At 33.0% G+C, this 14,417-nt stretch overlaps 2 protein-coding genes and 1 long non-coding RNA gene across 11 annotated transcripts; 1 reads left to right on the forward strand and 2 right to left on the reverse strand.

Moving 5' to 3' along the window:
* The first annotated feature begins 385 nt into the window (after window positions 1–385).
* On the forward strand, window positions 386–3,627 carry LOC111289665 (alcohol dehydrogenase-like 4). 2 transcript variants are annotated; one of them, XM_089768194.1, is made up of 10 exons: window positions 386–663; window positions 755–891; window positions 990–1,039; window positions 1,180–1,508; window positions 1,609–1,691; window positions 2,250–2,325; window positions 2,716–2,825; window positions 2,912–3,007; window positions 3,130–3,291; window positions 3,385–3,627. In XM_089768194.1, the coding sequence occupies exons 1-10, from the start codon at window positions 585–587 to the stop codon at window positions 3,493–3,495; spliced, it is 1,233 nt and encodes a 410-aa protein (XP_089624320.1). In that variant the 5' UTR covers window positions 386–584; the 3' UTR covers window positions 3,496–3,627. The 2 variants fall into 2 exon arrangements, with proteins under 2 accessions (XP_089624320.1, XP_022736643.2); XM_022880908.2 differs by having other exon boundaries at window positions 389–663; window positions 2,764–2,825.
* A 1,023-nt stretch (window positions 3,628–4,650) lies between these two features.
* LOC111289666 (polyadenylate-binding protein-interacting protein 11-like) lies at window positions 4,651–9,924 on the reverse strand. Of its 8 annotated transcripts, XR_016346452.1 has the most exons (12): window positions 9,767–9,924; window positions 8,765–9,181; window positions 8,370–8,477; window positions 8,211–8,255; window positions 8,063–8,135; window positions 7,678–7,957; window positions 7,530–7,577; window positions 7,282–7,432; window positions 6,597–6,719; window positions 6,266–6,338; window positions 5,221–5,282; window positions 4,651–5,074 (listed from the first exon to the last, which is right to left on the reverse strand). XR_016346452.1 is itself a non-coding variant. In XM_089768195.1 (11 exons), the coding sequence occupies exons 1-11, from the start codon at window positions 9,857–9,859 to the stop codon at window positions 5,017–5,019; spliced, it is 1,176 nt and encodes a 391-aa protein (XP_089624321.1). In that variant the 5' UTR covers window positions 9,860–9,924; the 3' UTR covers window positions 4,651–5,016. The 8 variants fall into 8 exon arrangements, 1 of the variants encoding a protein (XP_089624321.1); XR_016346454.1 differs by lacking the exon at window positions 6,597–6,719 and having other exon boundaries at window positions 7,364–7,432; XR_016346450.1 differs by having other exon boundaries at window positions 6,266–6,719.
* Window positions 9,925–12,369: 2,445 nt separating this feature from the next.
* Window positions 12,370–13,353, reverse strand: LOC149516173 (uncharacterized). The gene is made up of 2 exons (XR_016346692.1): window positions 12,941–13,353; window positions 12,370–12,773 (listed from the first exon to the last, which is right to left on the reverse strand). It is a non-coding gene; the product is annotated as an uncharacterized LOC149516173 (long non-coding RNA).
* Window positions 13,354–14,417: the final 1,064 nt, after the last annotated feature.

Genomic DNA, 14,417 nt, shown 5'->3' on the forward strand with positions numbered 1-14,417 from the left:
TAACTACGTAAGTAAAAATGTCATATCAAAAAAGTCAAAATACCGTGTCATTAATTTTAACGGAAAAAATTTATAGTTAACAATTTAATTAAATCTGACAATTTATTAAAGTATAGAAATTTAATTTAAACACATTAAAATTAAAAAAAAAACTAATTTCACTATTTGACTAAAATACAAAGATCTATTATACAATTTGAACTTTTAACAAAAGTACTAACGGTGTAAAATGCTATCTTATTACCTTGTTACCCTGATTTTAAGACCAAAATCACCAAGTCAAATTGTACAAAAAAATAAATAAATAAACAACAGTCACTGATTAGAAAATTCCTCACATCTTTTTATTTTTCAATCATTTAGCCATCTGAGATTATTAGTCTGAGCTTCTATGTATAATGTTTGAAGGAAACTTCAAACACCCGCCTTTTGAAAGTCCAAGTCAATAGCCATATCCTAGCAAAGTTGCATAACCATCACAAAACCTTGCCTGTCAAGTTCATCAGAACACTCTCATCAAAGACACTCTGACAAAGTGTTTGATACAAGCCTGACACAACATCAGCAGTTTCATTAAGAGGAAAATGGATGTTGGTTACCATAAATCTTTTGAAAGTTCGTTTGAGTCAGCTGACACAGCAGGGAAAGTCATCACTTGCAAAGGTAACAGACAAGTCGATCTGTATTTTCTCGCATGACTAATCCTTGATTGTGTTGTCCTTCTAAGACTGATTGTCTTCTTCCCTGGTTGCAGCTGCGATAGCATGGGGTCCTGAACGGCCTCTTGTCATCGAAGAAGTTCTAGTCGCTCCCCCTCAAAAGATGGAGGTCAGGGTCAAGATTCTCTTCACTTCAATCTGTCAGACGGATCTCAGTGCTTGGAAAGGCGAGGTAAAATCCAATAATCAACTGCTTTTAACTCTTGATTTTCTCTTAGTTTAATAATTTCTTTGACAACTCAGCCTGACCATTGTGGTTTTATTTTAAAGAATGAAGCTCAGAGAGCATATCCTCGGATTCTTGGCCATGAAGCAGCAGGGTATGTATGTGACAAGAAATTAATCGTTTCTGTTTCCGGTATTTTGGCGTCCCATTTTAATTTTCAGGTGAAAGCACTTATTAGAAAATACTTATTAGAAAGCAGATTAATGATGCATGAATCATAATGCTCTGTTCCAGGATTGTTGAGAGCGTTGGTGAAGGTGTTGAAGATATGAAAAAAGGTGACAAAGTCATTCCATTCTTCCAAGGACAGTGTGGCAACTGCATCTGCTGCAAAAATGAGAAAACTAATCTCTGCCAGAAGTTTGGAGTGAACCCATTAAGGAGCGTGATGATAAATGATGGCAAGACAAGGTTTTCAACCAAGGATGGGAATCCCATATTTCATTTTCTCAACACCTCAACTTTCAGCCAGTACACTGTTCTTGATTCAGCCTGTGTTGTCAAGATTGACTCTGAGGCCCCCCTTGAGAAAATGAGCCTCTTAAGCTGCGGTGTCTCCACTGGTAAAGACCTAAAAAATCTTTGCCTTATTTTTTATCTTTTGAACGATATTGAACTCATGTTATTTTCTGAACATATGTATAATTTGCTTGTCCGATCAAGGAGTTGGAGCTGCTTGGAATGTAGCCAATGTACAACCTGGTTCAAGCGTGGCAATATTTGGTTTGGGTGCCGTGGGACTCGCTGTAAGTCTCTTTCTCTGACCCAGTAAATGAGGCTTGTTCATATTTTTATCAATTCAGTTTTTGGACCGTTCTGCTATATTTCAAACCATTCCATGTTCCATGAGCAACTGGGTGAAGATTACTTATAAAAATTCATATTTGACTAGTAATAAAGTCTTTGGATGTTTCTGCTATGCCATGGATCGGATAAACTGGAAATACTTAAATATACATGTGCACAGCTCTTATTTCCTTGGTACTTGAAGTATAAGTTGACCTTTCTGGAACGTTTCATCCCTAATTTTTTATTATAATTCTGCAATAATCGGATCATTTAAAAAATTATGCAAGAATCCTTCATTTAATAAGTTTGGGTTTTATATAAAATTTTGATAGACTTAAAACAATTCTATATTTTAATTGATTAACTGTAGGCATATTTTTTAAGGAAATCATCTACTATATAACTTATTACTGTTTCATCCCAAGTGCAAAAGTAAACGGTTATTTGTATGTGTATAAAAAGTAAACGGATCTGATATAAGATTCTGAACTAAATTGCAAATTGGAGTTGACCAGGTAGCTGAAGGAGCAAGAGTAAGAGGAGCATCAAAAATAATTGGTGTTGATATCAACTCAAGCAAATTTGCCAAAGGTACTTTTCTCTTCTAATCTTATTAGACCGGTCATACTGCATAAAAAAGAACCTCCGATTCGGTTGTGACGGAGATAATATTGCTCAAAGCAATTCAGAATAATGGATTAGCAATATTCTTTCCAAAAAACCAGATGACAAAAAAATATTTCAAATTATGATACAATGAAGAATGGTTTCTTGAATTTCAACTCAATGTGTTGAAGTTTCTATTAACTGACGATTCCAGAATCCAGATTAAACAACTCCTAATTCGTTAATGGAGCCTAAGCTACGTAATTAGAAAAAAAATAAAAGATGATAAAATGTAACTGAATTATTTAGTTCAACTTTTGCCACTGGCCGTGGCGGTTGCAGTATCTTCATAATTAAGCTAATTACTATGAGTAGATTATTTTGGAAGGTTTTCAGTCTCTCGGTATATGTATGAGCATGCAGGTAAAGCCGTCGGAATAACAGAATTCATAAACCCAAAGGATCTAGAAGTGCCAATGCATGAGGTTAGTAACAATCATTTATAGTACCGAGGACTTTTTGCGCTCGAAAGGCCCAAGTATAATTATGTTAACGAAAGTGGTGCCTGCAGAAAATCGGGGCTATGATAGATGGAGGTGTAGATTACAGCTTTGAGTGTGCTGGAAAGCTTGAAGTTCTTCGTGAGGCATTTTTGTCTACCCATACGGTAAGTCCTTTTCTATTACTCCCTGCCTCTGGTTTTTCCCCTCTTTTTCATAACTTTAATGAAGCCATACAAGACACGAATGTATCTGAATGGATTTGAAGAGCATCATTTGGGATATACAGGGGTGGGGACTGACTGTACTATTGGGGATTCACCCATGCCCGATGTTGCTACCTCTCCATCCAATGGAGTTATTTAACGGGCGTCAGATCATAGGATCGATCTTCGGAGGCTTCAAAGGCAAAACACAACTACCAAAGTTTGCCAAACAATGCATGTGTGGGGTAAGTTCATGATCAAGCCCTGGTATTTTCTTTGTATATAGTTGAGTCTTTTAAGTCCAATGCAACTGACTCGGTTTCGGAATTTGATTCCAGACCCTGAACTTAGACGAGTTTATCACCCATGAGCTTCCTTTCGAGAAGATAAATGAAGCCTTTCAACTGCTAGCTGCCGGTAAATCGCTTAGATGCCTTCTGCACCTCTGAGCTTTTTCACAAAATGCTGACATCCATTGGACATGGCAACATCTGGTTCGCAAATCACTCGCAGAGTGTTTGACGATAATTACATTTTTATATATTGTATTTCATGAACACAAATCAAAGACTTTTCGCCGATTATAGACCCTTATGCAAGTATGCAGTAACTACGTCTAGGTAATGCTTGAAATATCCCTAATTGTTTTAACTAGTAATAATCGTATAAGTGTTGGATCACCACCAAAATATACTAGCCATGCTGGTTGTTTCACAATCACAGGGATGCTTGTGCTAATGTTTTCTGAACAAATTTACGTGCCAGTTATATTCTGTGCACCTTGGATGGAAGAAATTTCCTGTATGTTAGATAATATTCGACTTCAATCAATCTTTTAGGTAGCCCAACCAAAATTTTTTTCTTTGGAACTTGTAGAGTTCCAAGCCTCTTACGGGCGTCCAATCTTAATTTTATCAATGATTGGATTGGTGTAACTAAGACAAAGATTGATAGTTCGGCTGCCTGCTTTCTCCATGGCCGATGAACCCAAAATGATAAATCCAGGATGTAGGTATTTAACTAGGGTAATTGAATTGACATTATAAGATTCCAAAGACAGCTCGGACAGATAATCAGTAGGGAAGAGTTTACCCACCAACATTTCTAGGCAAATTTGGTCAGTGAAGACAACATACAAGTACGAAGCGATCACCTTAAAAATGAAACCTGGAGGTTTATTTTTTAATTTGGTCCAAAATGAAACCTAGAGTTAAATTCTCTAGAATCCATTTCTCCAACAATTAATAGCCATCTGCAGATACTTCATTTTTTTTTACACCAAACTAGCTTGCATTTCGGGCATCTTTATCATGAAACCAAATTATCCATCATATATATAACAGGTTCCATGCAGTGTAACCATGTATTTATTCATAAGTATCTGACTTTGCAATGGACAGAGATAGTTGTCTTTTCTTGGACATACGAAATGTAATGCCATAACAATACAGTATAAGGTCAACCTAACTTGAATTAGTGCTGTTCAAAAATTCCAACCACATACACAAGTTTAAGACTAAGGAGAGGAAGGGGCAAAGTTGATAAGAGCAGCCATCTCCATTAGTCATCGAGCCAAAGCTTGCATAGTACCAGTAACCCAAAAGTACTAAAAAACCACTTCATCAGTCACATTGCCTTTTAATTACCAGAAAAGTGCAAAGAGCAGTTTAATTTTGGGACAAGCCCAGTCCACATTAGCGAGCAATAAGGCATAACATCTTTCAAAGCCTCGAAGTTCCATCCAACTCTATGTATTGCAAGTTGCAAGGATAAACAAAAGATGACTCCTATGGTAACAATGATCCCAAGCACAGCAGCAGAGGACAATATATAATATAAAACAGGCAGACCATCAAAATGGGAAACATCTTTACATGGGTGTGTGTTTGTATTTTAAATATATATATATATATATATATATATATATATATATAAACTGGTATAAAATCAGTTCAGAGCACTAAGATGATTCAGTGCATGGGAAGGCAAGGAGTGCATGGCCGGACTGGGGTCTTTGACGGACTTACCCTGATCAGACACAAAACCGAGGTTGACTTAGAGAATGGTCATAACTAATTGATCAATCTTTGGAGAGAAATTATGGCAAAAAAGAAAAAAAGAAAAACAAAATAAAATATCATTTTGAGAAATGAAGGAAAAATCAAGAATCTGACCTTATGGGAAATGATCCCAGAACCACACCACTACCGTTGAGAGCAGCAATCGCACTTTCAGCCTGCATGTAAATGAGAAGATTACAAATTCATTCATTCATGAACACTAAAGCAAGCCATACTCAAGACGAAAAAGGAGCAACATATCACTCGCAAACTTCAAGCTTGTTCCAAAACTTGGATAACATCTCTGGTAAGTCAATGTAGGTTCATTAACCAAAGAGAGGCAGACAATCAAGAAATAATTCACTATATCACTTGTCATCCCAATCCAAACCACTTTAAATAATTCCTTTGATAGTAACAAACACAAATCATTTCTTGATTAAAGTATTCTTTAGCTTATTGTGCAAGTTAAAGTATTTAGCAAATAACCACAACATAGTTACAAACAAAAGATTTTGTTATATAACAAGCATAACTGCAGTTGCTAGGTAATACATACCATACTAGAATAGAACAGCTAAATCATAACATTTTTTTGTTGGTACATAGGATGGGCATAGCCCATGGGAGAAGGGGGAGGCAGTTTTGATCCCAAAGCAAGACCCCTAAGTCCTCCTAAGAGCTCCCTAGGGCTTTAATCTGTGCAAACTAAACCAAAGCTCTGAATGGCCAATGTTTGCATCATCATTAAATAGAGCACCAGAGCAAAGACAATAATAAGTGATAAGCAAGTTCTTAGTACAAGAGAAGAATGCACTCTTCTAAAGTTTCAGGTGCTTATGAAACACAATCTGACCCAATGTTAAAACAGAAAAGAGACATAATCGCACTATCATTAGCATATAAGGCCTTTTCCAAGGATTGTTATGGCAAGAGATTCATAATCAAAATCGAAAATGTTTGGGAGGCCCTAAAAGACATAACCCAAACTGTATATGGGATCCAAAGAAATGAACATAGGCAAAAGTTCACCCTTAATAGGCACAACACACATGGAAAATCAACTGAAAAGGAAAATGCATCATTGGCAACAATTAACCCAGCTACTTCGCATCACTGCATTTCATAAAGAGCAGGGAAGTGTACCATCTTTACTCACAGGAAAGATTCAATAGGGTAGCGCAGGGTCACTGCTACACAAGCAAAAGAGGATAATAGTTGCAAAAATTTCCCTAGAAAACAATAAAATGTGATACACTTTATTTCAAATGCAAATCCAATAAATCTACTACCAAGAAGCAGATTTGCATCTACCAAAAAAAAAGCTCGAGCAGATGTTTCCAATTTATTTTTCTCACACCTGCTATATTTTAAAAGTAAAATGGTAATGTAAAGAGAGGGAGGTAAGGGATAACAGAAGGAAAAGGAGCACCGTATCTTCCACGGACCATAAGGAGGTAGAAATATTTCATGTTACGTTGTTCTCTTACCAAATTAGAAAGACAGGTACTCAGAGAGACCATGCCCAGCAACTATTAGGCAATGTAGTTTCAATTTTCTACTTGAGAGTAGTTGACTACCAGTGGATGAAATGCTAAACTGATGTAAGAATCCTGTCATAGTTCGCAAATTGAATGTTATATTTAAAAAAAAACAGTTAATATTGTTGAGAACATGATAAAAGATCAATTCTGCTGAAGTAACTGTTGTCAATTCTTCAAGCAACTCCAAGGTGAAATTGAATAGAAAAGCTACTACAATACGATTCCCTCAGTATCTCCATTGAACACGTTAAAAATCCTTAAGCTTCTTTTATTTTAGGAAAATTTTCAGGAGGTATAGATGTCCCACAAAAAACCTTAAAATTTACCTCTCTGAACTTTAACAAGGACTTTTCCTAAGATAAGGGGAAAACAGGACCTTTGGGCACTTCCCAAGATGCTAATGACTGGAATATTCTTTAGTTTCATTTCACTACCTCACCTTCTCCTTTTTATTGTTTCCTCCTCCTTCCTACCAAATGCACCCTGATCTTTCTTACAAAATGTTAGCTTAGAAAAGGATCACAAAACCCAACATCCTATAGTTAAAACAAACGTCATACTCACTGGCTAGCCTAAATCTTTAGGTTCTAAAAGGAAGTTCATGCAAAAGACGTAAAAAGCACTCACTTACCTCATCAAACCCTTCAGAAACCAGAGAAAACTTGTTCAGCCACGTTCAAAAATTGCGTGAATGAAGAGGAAGAAACAATTACCATTACAAACTCAACAAAAGCAATGCGTGTTGAATGGTGATAATCCCCCAGCAACCTTAGGCGATAAACCTACATAAGACAAGATGTCCCTTTAAATGCATCCCCACACAGGTTTTGATGTACTAAATAGAAGAAATAGAACTCTGGAGTTAATGGAATAACAAACCTCCCCACAGACTGTTTCAAAAAAGAGTTTAACATCAGCTTGAGTAACCTGCAGAGTGTAAAATCATATAATAAATGACATAGGTCCTTTTTCTGCAATCAGGATCATTATTCATAATCAACATTCCAAAATGCAAAAAGCTTCTCACCTTCTTGTCAATGTTTGTACAGTAGATAGTTCTTGCACACATCTGGCGTTCATCTTCATTCCGAAACCGGAACAACAATTATTTAACAAGCTGATAGATGAGAATGGAAAATGCATTGAAGACTCCAAACAAGTTCCAGCATAGTAAATTGCAACAATGAGCCTCACCCTTGGCAAAAATGTTGGGTTAACTGGTGCAATAGCTGTTTTTGAAGGCAGCACCCTAACTGGGTAGAATCCAAGCATAGTCCCTGCCAGACTCAGAGCAGCTCGTGCACCTTCTGCACAGCCAAACCATCAAGAAGTAAAGCATGTAAATATCACGTTTTACAGTTAGATTGAAACTTCCCTAAATTATGCATTAAATAAGCATACTTGGGCATCACCTTCGTCAATGAACTCGATAAAGGCAAAACGAAGTACAGAATTAGGATCACCACATATGCGGCAGTCAACTACCTTCATAAGAAAAGAAGTTCATTCAGATACACTGTTTTGATGAAAAATGTTAAGACAAGAAATGAAAACAATCACCTGTCCACAACTCACAAATAAACCTGCAAGCTGCTCTTCAGTGACCTACATCCCAACAAGCAAAAGACTACATGAATCTAAATCTCAGATAGACAATAAAGCAGAAATTGCAGAATTGATTGCAGCATCCTAACATAGCTGAAAATGCTGAATGTATACCTGTTGGTCAATATCAGACACATAAACAGTCCTACGGATAATCTCGTCCCGCTGGGCCATGCTTGTCCTGCTGTTCAATCTCCGTTTTCCTTGACTGAAAATTTTCGTCTGAGAAAGACAAGATCAATGAACAGCGCATGGATTGGAAAAGGTAAAGCAAAGATTGAAAAACATAAAAATTTCCTTATGCAAAATGCACTCAAGCATCAGCGAGTCAATAACAGGACACAAAGCTAAAAGAAAGAACCTCCTTCATCCTCCAAACCCCAAACAAAGCTCCCAAACAAATCAATTTTATTTTCTTCTCTTCTAAAATTTTCCACCACCATGGCGAATAATCTTCATTTAACAGAAAACAAAGCAACCAATCAAAAAATGGGTATTTGATGGCATACCCGCCTACCAGCACCGTTGCCATTAGCATGGCCATTCCTAGAGATGTTACTGTTGTTTTGCAAAAAAGAGTTGTTAGTGAAAAACCCTCCATTGAGTCCATGGCTAGCAACTGAATGAGGCACGAACTCTTCAGCCATTGGGTTAAGTTTAGAGAAGAGTTCCTGCAAATCTCTCATGTCTCTCTTGAAGCTATCCCCAACTTCGTCCCCACCACCCACATTGCTCCCCTGTAAATCCCCACCGTTGGATCGAGGATGTGGACCACCGATCTTGTTGTACAACCCTTTATCGTTCTGATGTAAGCTCGGATCGATTCTTGACCGAACATGGTTTTGCTTTGACTGATCCTGATCGTTTGTTGCCACTTCTGCTGCAGACGCATCTTGATTCGAAACATTCTCAACTACCGCCATTGCCTGATGATTATTCCTAAAAATTAGCTCCCTCTTTTATCAACTGATCAACAAAAAGACTAGAAACTTATAAACCCAAACATTTTCAAAAAAAAATTCTGGTTTTGAAATGTTGGGAATATAAAAATGATAGAATCCTTTTGGAAACTAAGCTAAAGCTACAATCATCACCAATGATGACGAACAAAATTACAAACCCACTTCGAGATCACTACGGAGAAAACAAAATGGAAATAAATAACAGCCGAAAACAAAGGTACTCAAAAAAATAATAATAATAAAGGCAAGACTTTTCGTTTCTTACAGTGTTTGTAATTTTTTTTCCTTTCTTTTCCTTTTCCTTTTATTTTTCTTGTTTCTACCACTGTTTCTAAGTGATTATCTGAGAAAAGGAAAAAAAAAAAGAGAGAGGCCGAAGAGAATCTGCTTCATATCGTCCTCTATAAGTACTAACAAAAAATAAATATGCCTTTCAAAAGATGCTGAGCTTAAATTTAAAAAAATAAAAAAGATTTTGGGTTGTTTGTTGGAATGTAAAAACCTAAAAAAATTCCAAAATAACATTCTTTCGTTCTATCTTTTTCTTACATGCGCTTGCATGACATGACATTCAGATGTATGTATGCACTGTGATGCTTGACCACTTCCATCATGCGTCTGAACTATCAAGTGTCGCGTCATTATTGGCTAAGGAGTGTTACTGTCGCTGGTTTCACCTCTGTACCTGTCTCTCCGTTAAGGATGGCAGGATACCGATACCGGTGGATAAAATATTTTTCATTTTTATTTTTTTAATTTTATATTATATTTATCTTTATATTTATATTTAATAAATATTTTAAAAATTTTTCATTCTCATCTAGAAAACATTAATAAAGATAGATAATTTTTATACTTATATTTGTTAAAAAATAAAAAAATTTTTATTTTTATTTTACATATTTATATAATTTATATAATTATTGTATATTTATATATTTTTTAAATAAAAATATATTAATTTTAATTAATTTAAAATAATAATTGATATTATTTAATTAAAAACTTTTTATTAAATATATATAAATATATATAAAATACGAATATAAACTAAATATCATATTATTCGTCGCAATCCTCATACTTAATAAAAAATCTAAAGACATATTCATCAAAATGACTTTATTCATATAATATAATATTTATTTTTTAATGAAAAATTAAATTTTTTATTAAATATCTTTATTTAATAAAATATTTAAGATATGATTAAATATATTTTTTTTCAACTGGACTGGTTGATGAAGGGCATTTTGGTAAATGTGTAAATTGTCTGAGTAGCCAATTCGCCAACCTTGGTTTGAAGCAAATGTTGACTTCGATTTGGAACAAGCACGTGCGATTTTGAATTTCCCTTCCTGAAACGTAAATTAAATGCACTAATATTTATGAGGGAGAAAGATATTTCGTACATAAGCCTCCTTTTTTTTATTTTTATATTTACGGGATAATAGATAAAATATATAAAATATTTATAATAATATTTAAATACTACATATAAAAATAAAATTTATATTAAACAGATAACTCAATTGAACAATAAATTTAATATGCTCTTTGTCTTATTTTTTATGTCCTATATTAACTTTTTAATCAAACCAATTTAACTGTGATTGTTATTTTTTAAAATATTATATTGCATTAAAATGTTTAAAAATATATTTTAAAAATTTAAAACTCAAACTTTATAAATCATATTTTAAAACTTTTTTATTTTATGATTTTATTAAAAATTATAGTTAAAGTTAAGTTTGGTTTGACAAAAAAATTAATAAAAAACATATAAAATAAGACAAAAAAATTAAATCAAACTCATATAATAAAATTGAATTGAGATCTCAAAATTTCAAATCTGCAATTTAGTATTAAACCAAAATTTTATAGGCAAAAAAAACTATTTTTCTTATAATATTTTAATATAAAAATAACAATGCATGGCAAAAAAGAAAAAGAATATTAAAATATTAAAAAAACTTAAATAACGTCAACATAATCCTTAATTAAAAAAGTAAATTTAAGCAATCAATAAGATTTTTTAAAGGGCATCGCAAATTATTAAAAAAAAAAACAAAATTTTTTTATTACAAATAAACAATAAGGTACCACCAAGGCAGACAACTTGAGCAAGCAGGTAATTGACAATTATTACATGTTAAAAATTTCGAAGACATAATTAGTAAAAATTTTCTGCCTATAAAAATTCACGATAGGATTCAAGTTTTATGGTTGACTAAACAAATTATCACTTGCAAAGAGATTTTAATTCAGCCCCAAAAGGATATCTTAGAATTTTAAAATTTTATATTGAAATTTTATTGAATATGAATTTGTTTTAATTATATATTAAATTTATTTAATTTATGTGCTAGTTATTGATTTTTATAATTTAATTTAGTGATTTCTCTCACACTTATAAATTTATAAAAAATATATAATTTTATTGTTTTTCATTAAATTATGTAGATATCTAATTTTATCTTGATCCTTTTAATATTATTAGATATCGAATTATATTTTAATATTGAGTTTTAAAAGTATTTTTTAAGTTTAAATTTAAATATTCAAAAGTAGATATAGCAATTTATGTTATCGTATTGTGTAAAATATTATATTCATATTGTGTTTTATACGAAAATCACATATCTTAATTCGTGTTGACATAAAAATATAAAATATAATTTTTTATTTTATTAAACCTATTTATATATTTTTTCATTTTAAGCGATGTTATTTTTATGTCATTTATTCGTGTTATTTTCATATCATATTATCGTGTCTTATTTTAAATTGTCAAGTCTATTAAAAAATATTTTTATTTTTTATAAAAAATAAATAAATACAAATTTTGATTTTTTTAAAGATTATGATTTTATTTATATGTAAAATTTGAAGGTTGAGTTTGATTTTGAAAATTCTTCAAAATCAAATTTTAATAAGAAGAAAAATAAAATTTAGCAAAATTTTGATAGATTCAATTAACACTAAAATTTTTCAAATTAAAAAGGTCTTCAATTTTTATATATATTATATTAATAATGAATTTCATTTAGAATTTTTATAATGAAAATATACAAAATATCATTTTAATGGCTAAAATAATAAAAAAGTACTTGAATTTCATCATTTTAATTAAATGAACTTGTAGACACCGGTTTTGTCCGGATCTACTGTTTTATTTTAATAATAATAATATTTAACAAAACAAACAAAAAAACAAAAAATAAACAAACAAAAGAAACAGAAATAAAACAAAAGTCAAGGGGTTGGTACGGCGCCGAACTGGTCCGACCAACTACCCGATCAACCTCCCGACAAGCCACCAATCACGGACGGTAGGTATGATTTTTCAGTTGAAAAATGAGATTCGAATCCTAGAAAATCTGATATTTGAATCCCAACAAGCTCTATAAATAGAGCTTGTAAACTAGACTAAAAAAGAACGAAAAAAAAAGAAAAGAAGAAGGCAGCTTCTGTAAAAAAAAAATTCTGCAAAAACACACAAAAAAAAAAAAAACAACAGTCCCCTGGAACGGGGAACCCAGCGCCAGAAAGCCACCTGAAAAAAAAAAGAGAGAGATCAGCAGATTCAAAGAAAAAAAAAAAAGAAAAAAAGAGAGACCGAAACTTTGAGCCCCGATCTACGTCGATCAGGGCTGTTTCCGGTAAAAAGGACACCGGATCTGGAAAGATCGCGTCGAAGAGAACTTCCAGAAGAATTTTCACCTTTCCCGGTCATCGGAAACCACCGTCCAAGACTGCCGGCGGCGAGCCAGACGGCGGCCGGCACGGTGCTCCGGCAACCGACCGACGACCTCTCCCCCAGAGCTCTCTCTCTCCCTCTCTCCTTTTTTTTTCTGAAACAGAAGCCAAATGAACCAAAAAAAAAAAATCTTCAGCTATATATAGTAAAGCAAAATCTCAAAACGACGTCGTTTAGATAAAGACCCAAAACGACGCCGTTTCAGCCAAGGAGGATCCGCGCGTCAACCCGCGACCCGACCCGGGGTCCGCGCACCCGACCCGCGACCCGCTGCCTTTATCATCTCTGACCGGTCTGACTGGACCGAACCGAACCGCCGGACCAAACCAACCAGATCGAACTGAACCGCCGGACCGAACCAACCAGACCGAACCGAACCGCCGAACTGAACCAGGAGTTGACCGGACCGTTGACCGGTCCGGTTCAGGTAAAAAAAAATTTTTTTTTTTTTGAATTTTTCTTATTTTTTAAGTGTTATTTTATTAATATTTATGCATATTAAAATATCTATATTTGTTAGACTAATTAATGAAATTGTGGTTAAATAATTTTTTATATAATTATGTTATTTTTTAGAATAAACTTTAAAAACAATAACATAAAAAATAAATTTAATAATAATACTAAAGTAGTAAAAAAATGAAAGAAAAAGGAAATTTTTATCCGACGATGAGATTCAAAGGTATTCCGAGTAGTGATGCCTACGAAATCTCTAGGTGAGAAGATTTTTTTAAAATACTACCAGCGTATTGGAGTATTTATAAAAAAAATTTCAATACAGTAAATATTTTCTTTTTTAAAAAAATAATAAATAAAAATTGATTAATAAATTAAAATATAACTAATAAAAAATAAGAGAAGAGGAAATTTTTATCCGATGATGAGATTCAAAGGTATTCCGAGTAGTGATGCCTACGAAATCTCTAGGTGAGAAGATTTTTTTTAAGTACTACCAGCGTATTGGAGTATTTATAAAAAATTTTCAATACAGTAAAGATTTTTTTTTTTTTAAATAATAAATAAAAATTGATTAATAAATAAAAAATATAAGTAATAAAAATAAGAAGAAAATAAATTTAATCCAATGATGAGATTCTAAAAGTATTCCGAGTAGAGATGCTTTAAGAAATCTCTAGGTGAGAAGATTTTTTGTAAAATATTACCAGCGTATTGGAATATTTATAGAAAATCTTCAATATGATTAAATTCCTTTTTTCTTCAAAATTTTAATTAAAATTAATAAAATTAATAAAATAATTAATAAAATTTTTGAATGAGAATAAAATGTGTGCATAAACACGAAAATATTTTGCATGGCATGCATAACATAATTTCTTACGAAAAGTAAATTTAGACCTCCAAAGATGAGATTCTAAAAGTATTCCGAGTAGAGATGCTTTAAGAAATCTCTAGGTGAGAAAGAGTTCTTTTAATGTTACC

Source organism: Durio zibethinus, chromosome 11 (genome assembly GCF_047325235.1).
Source record: "Durio zibethinus cultivar Kanyao isolate XHJ-2024 chromosome 11, ASM4732523v1, whole genome shotgun sequence".
Classification (NCBI taxonomy): domain Eukaryota; kingdom Viridiplantae; phylum Streptophyta; class Magnoliopsida; order Malvales; family Malvaceae; genus Durio; species Durio zibethinus.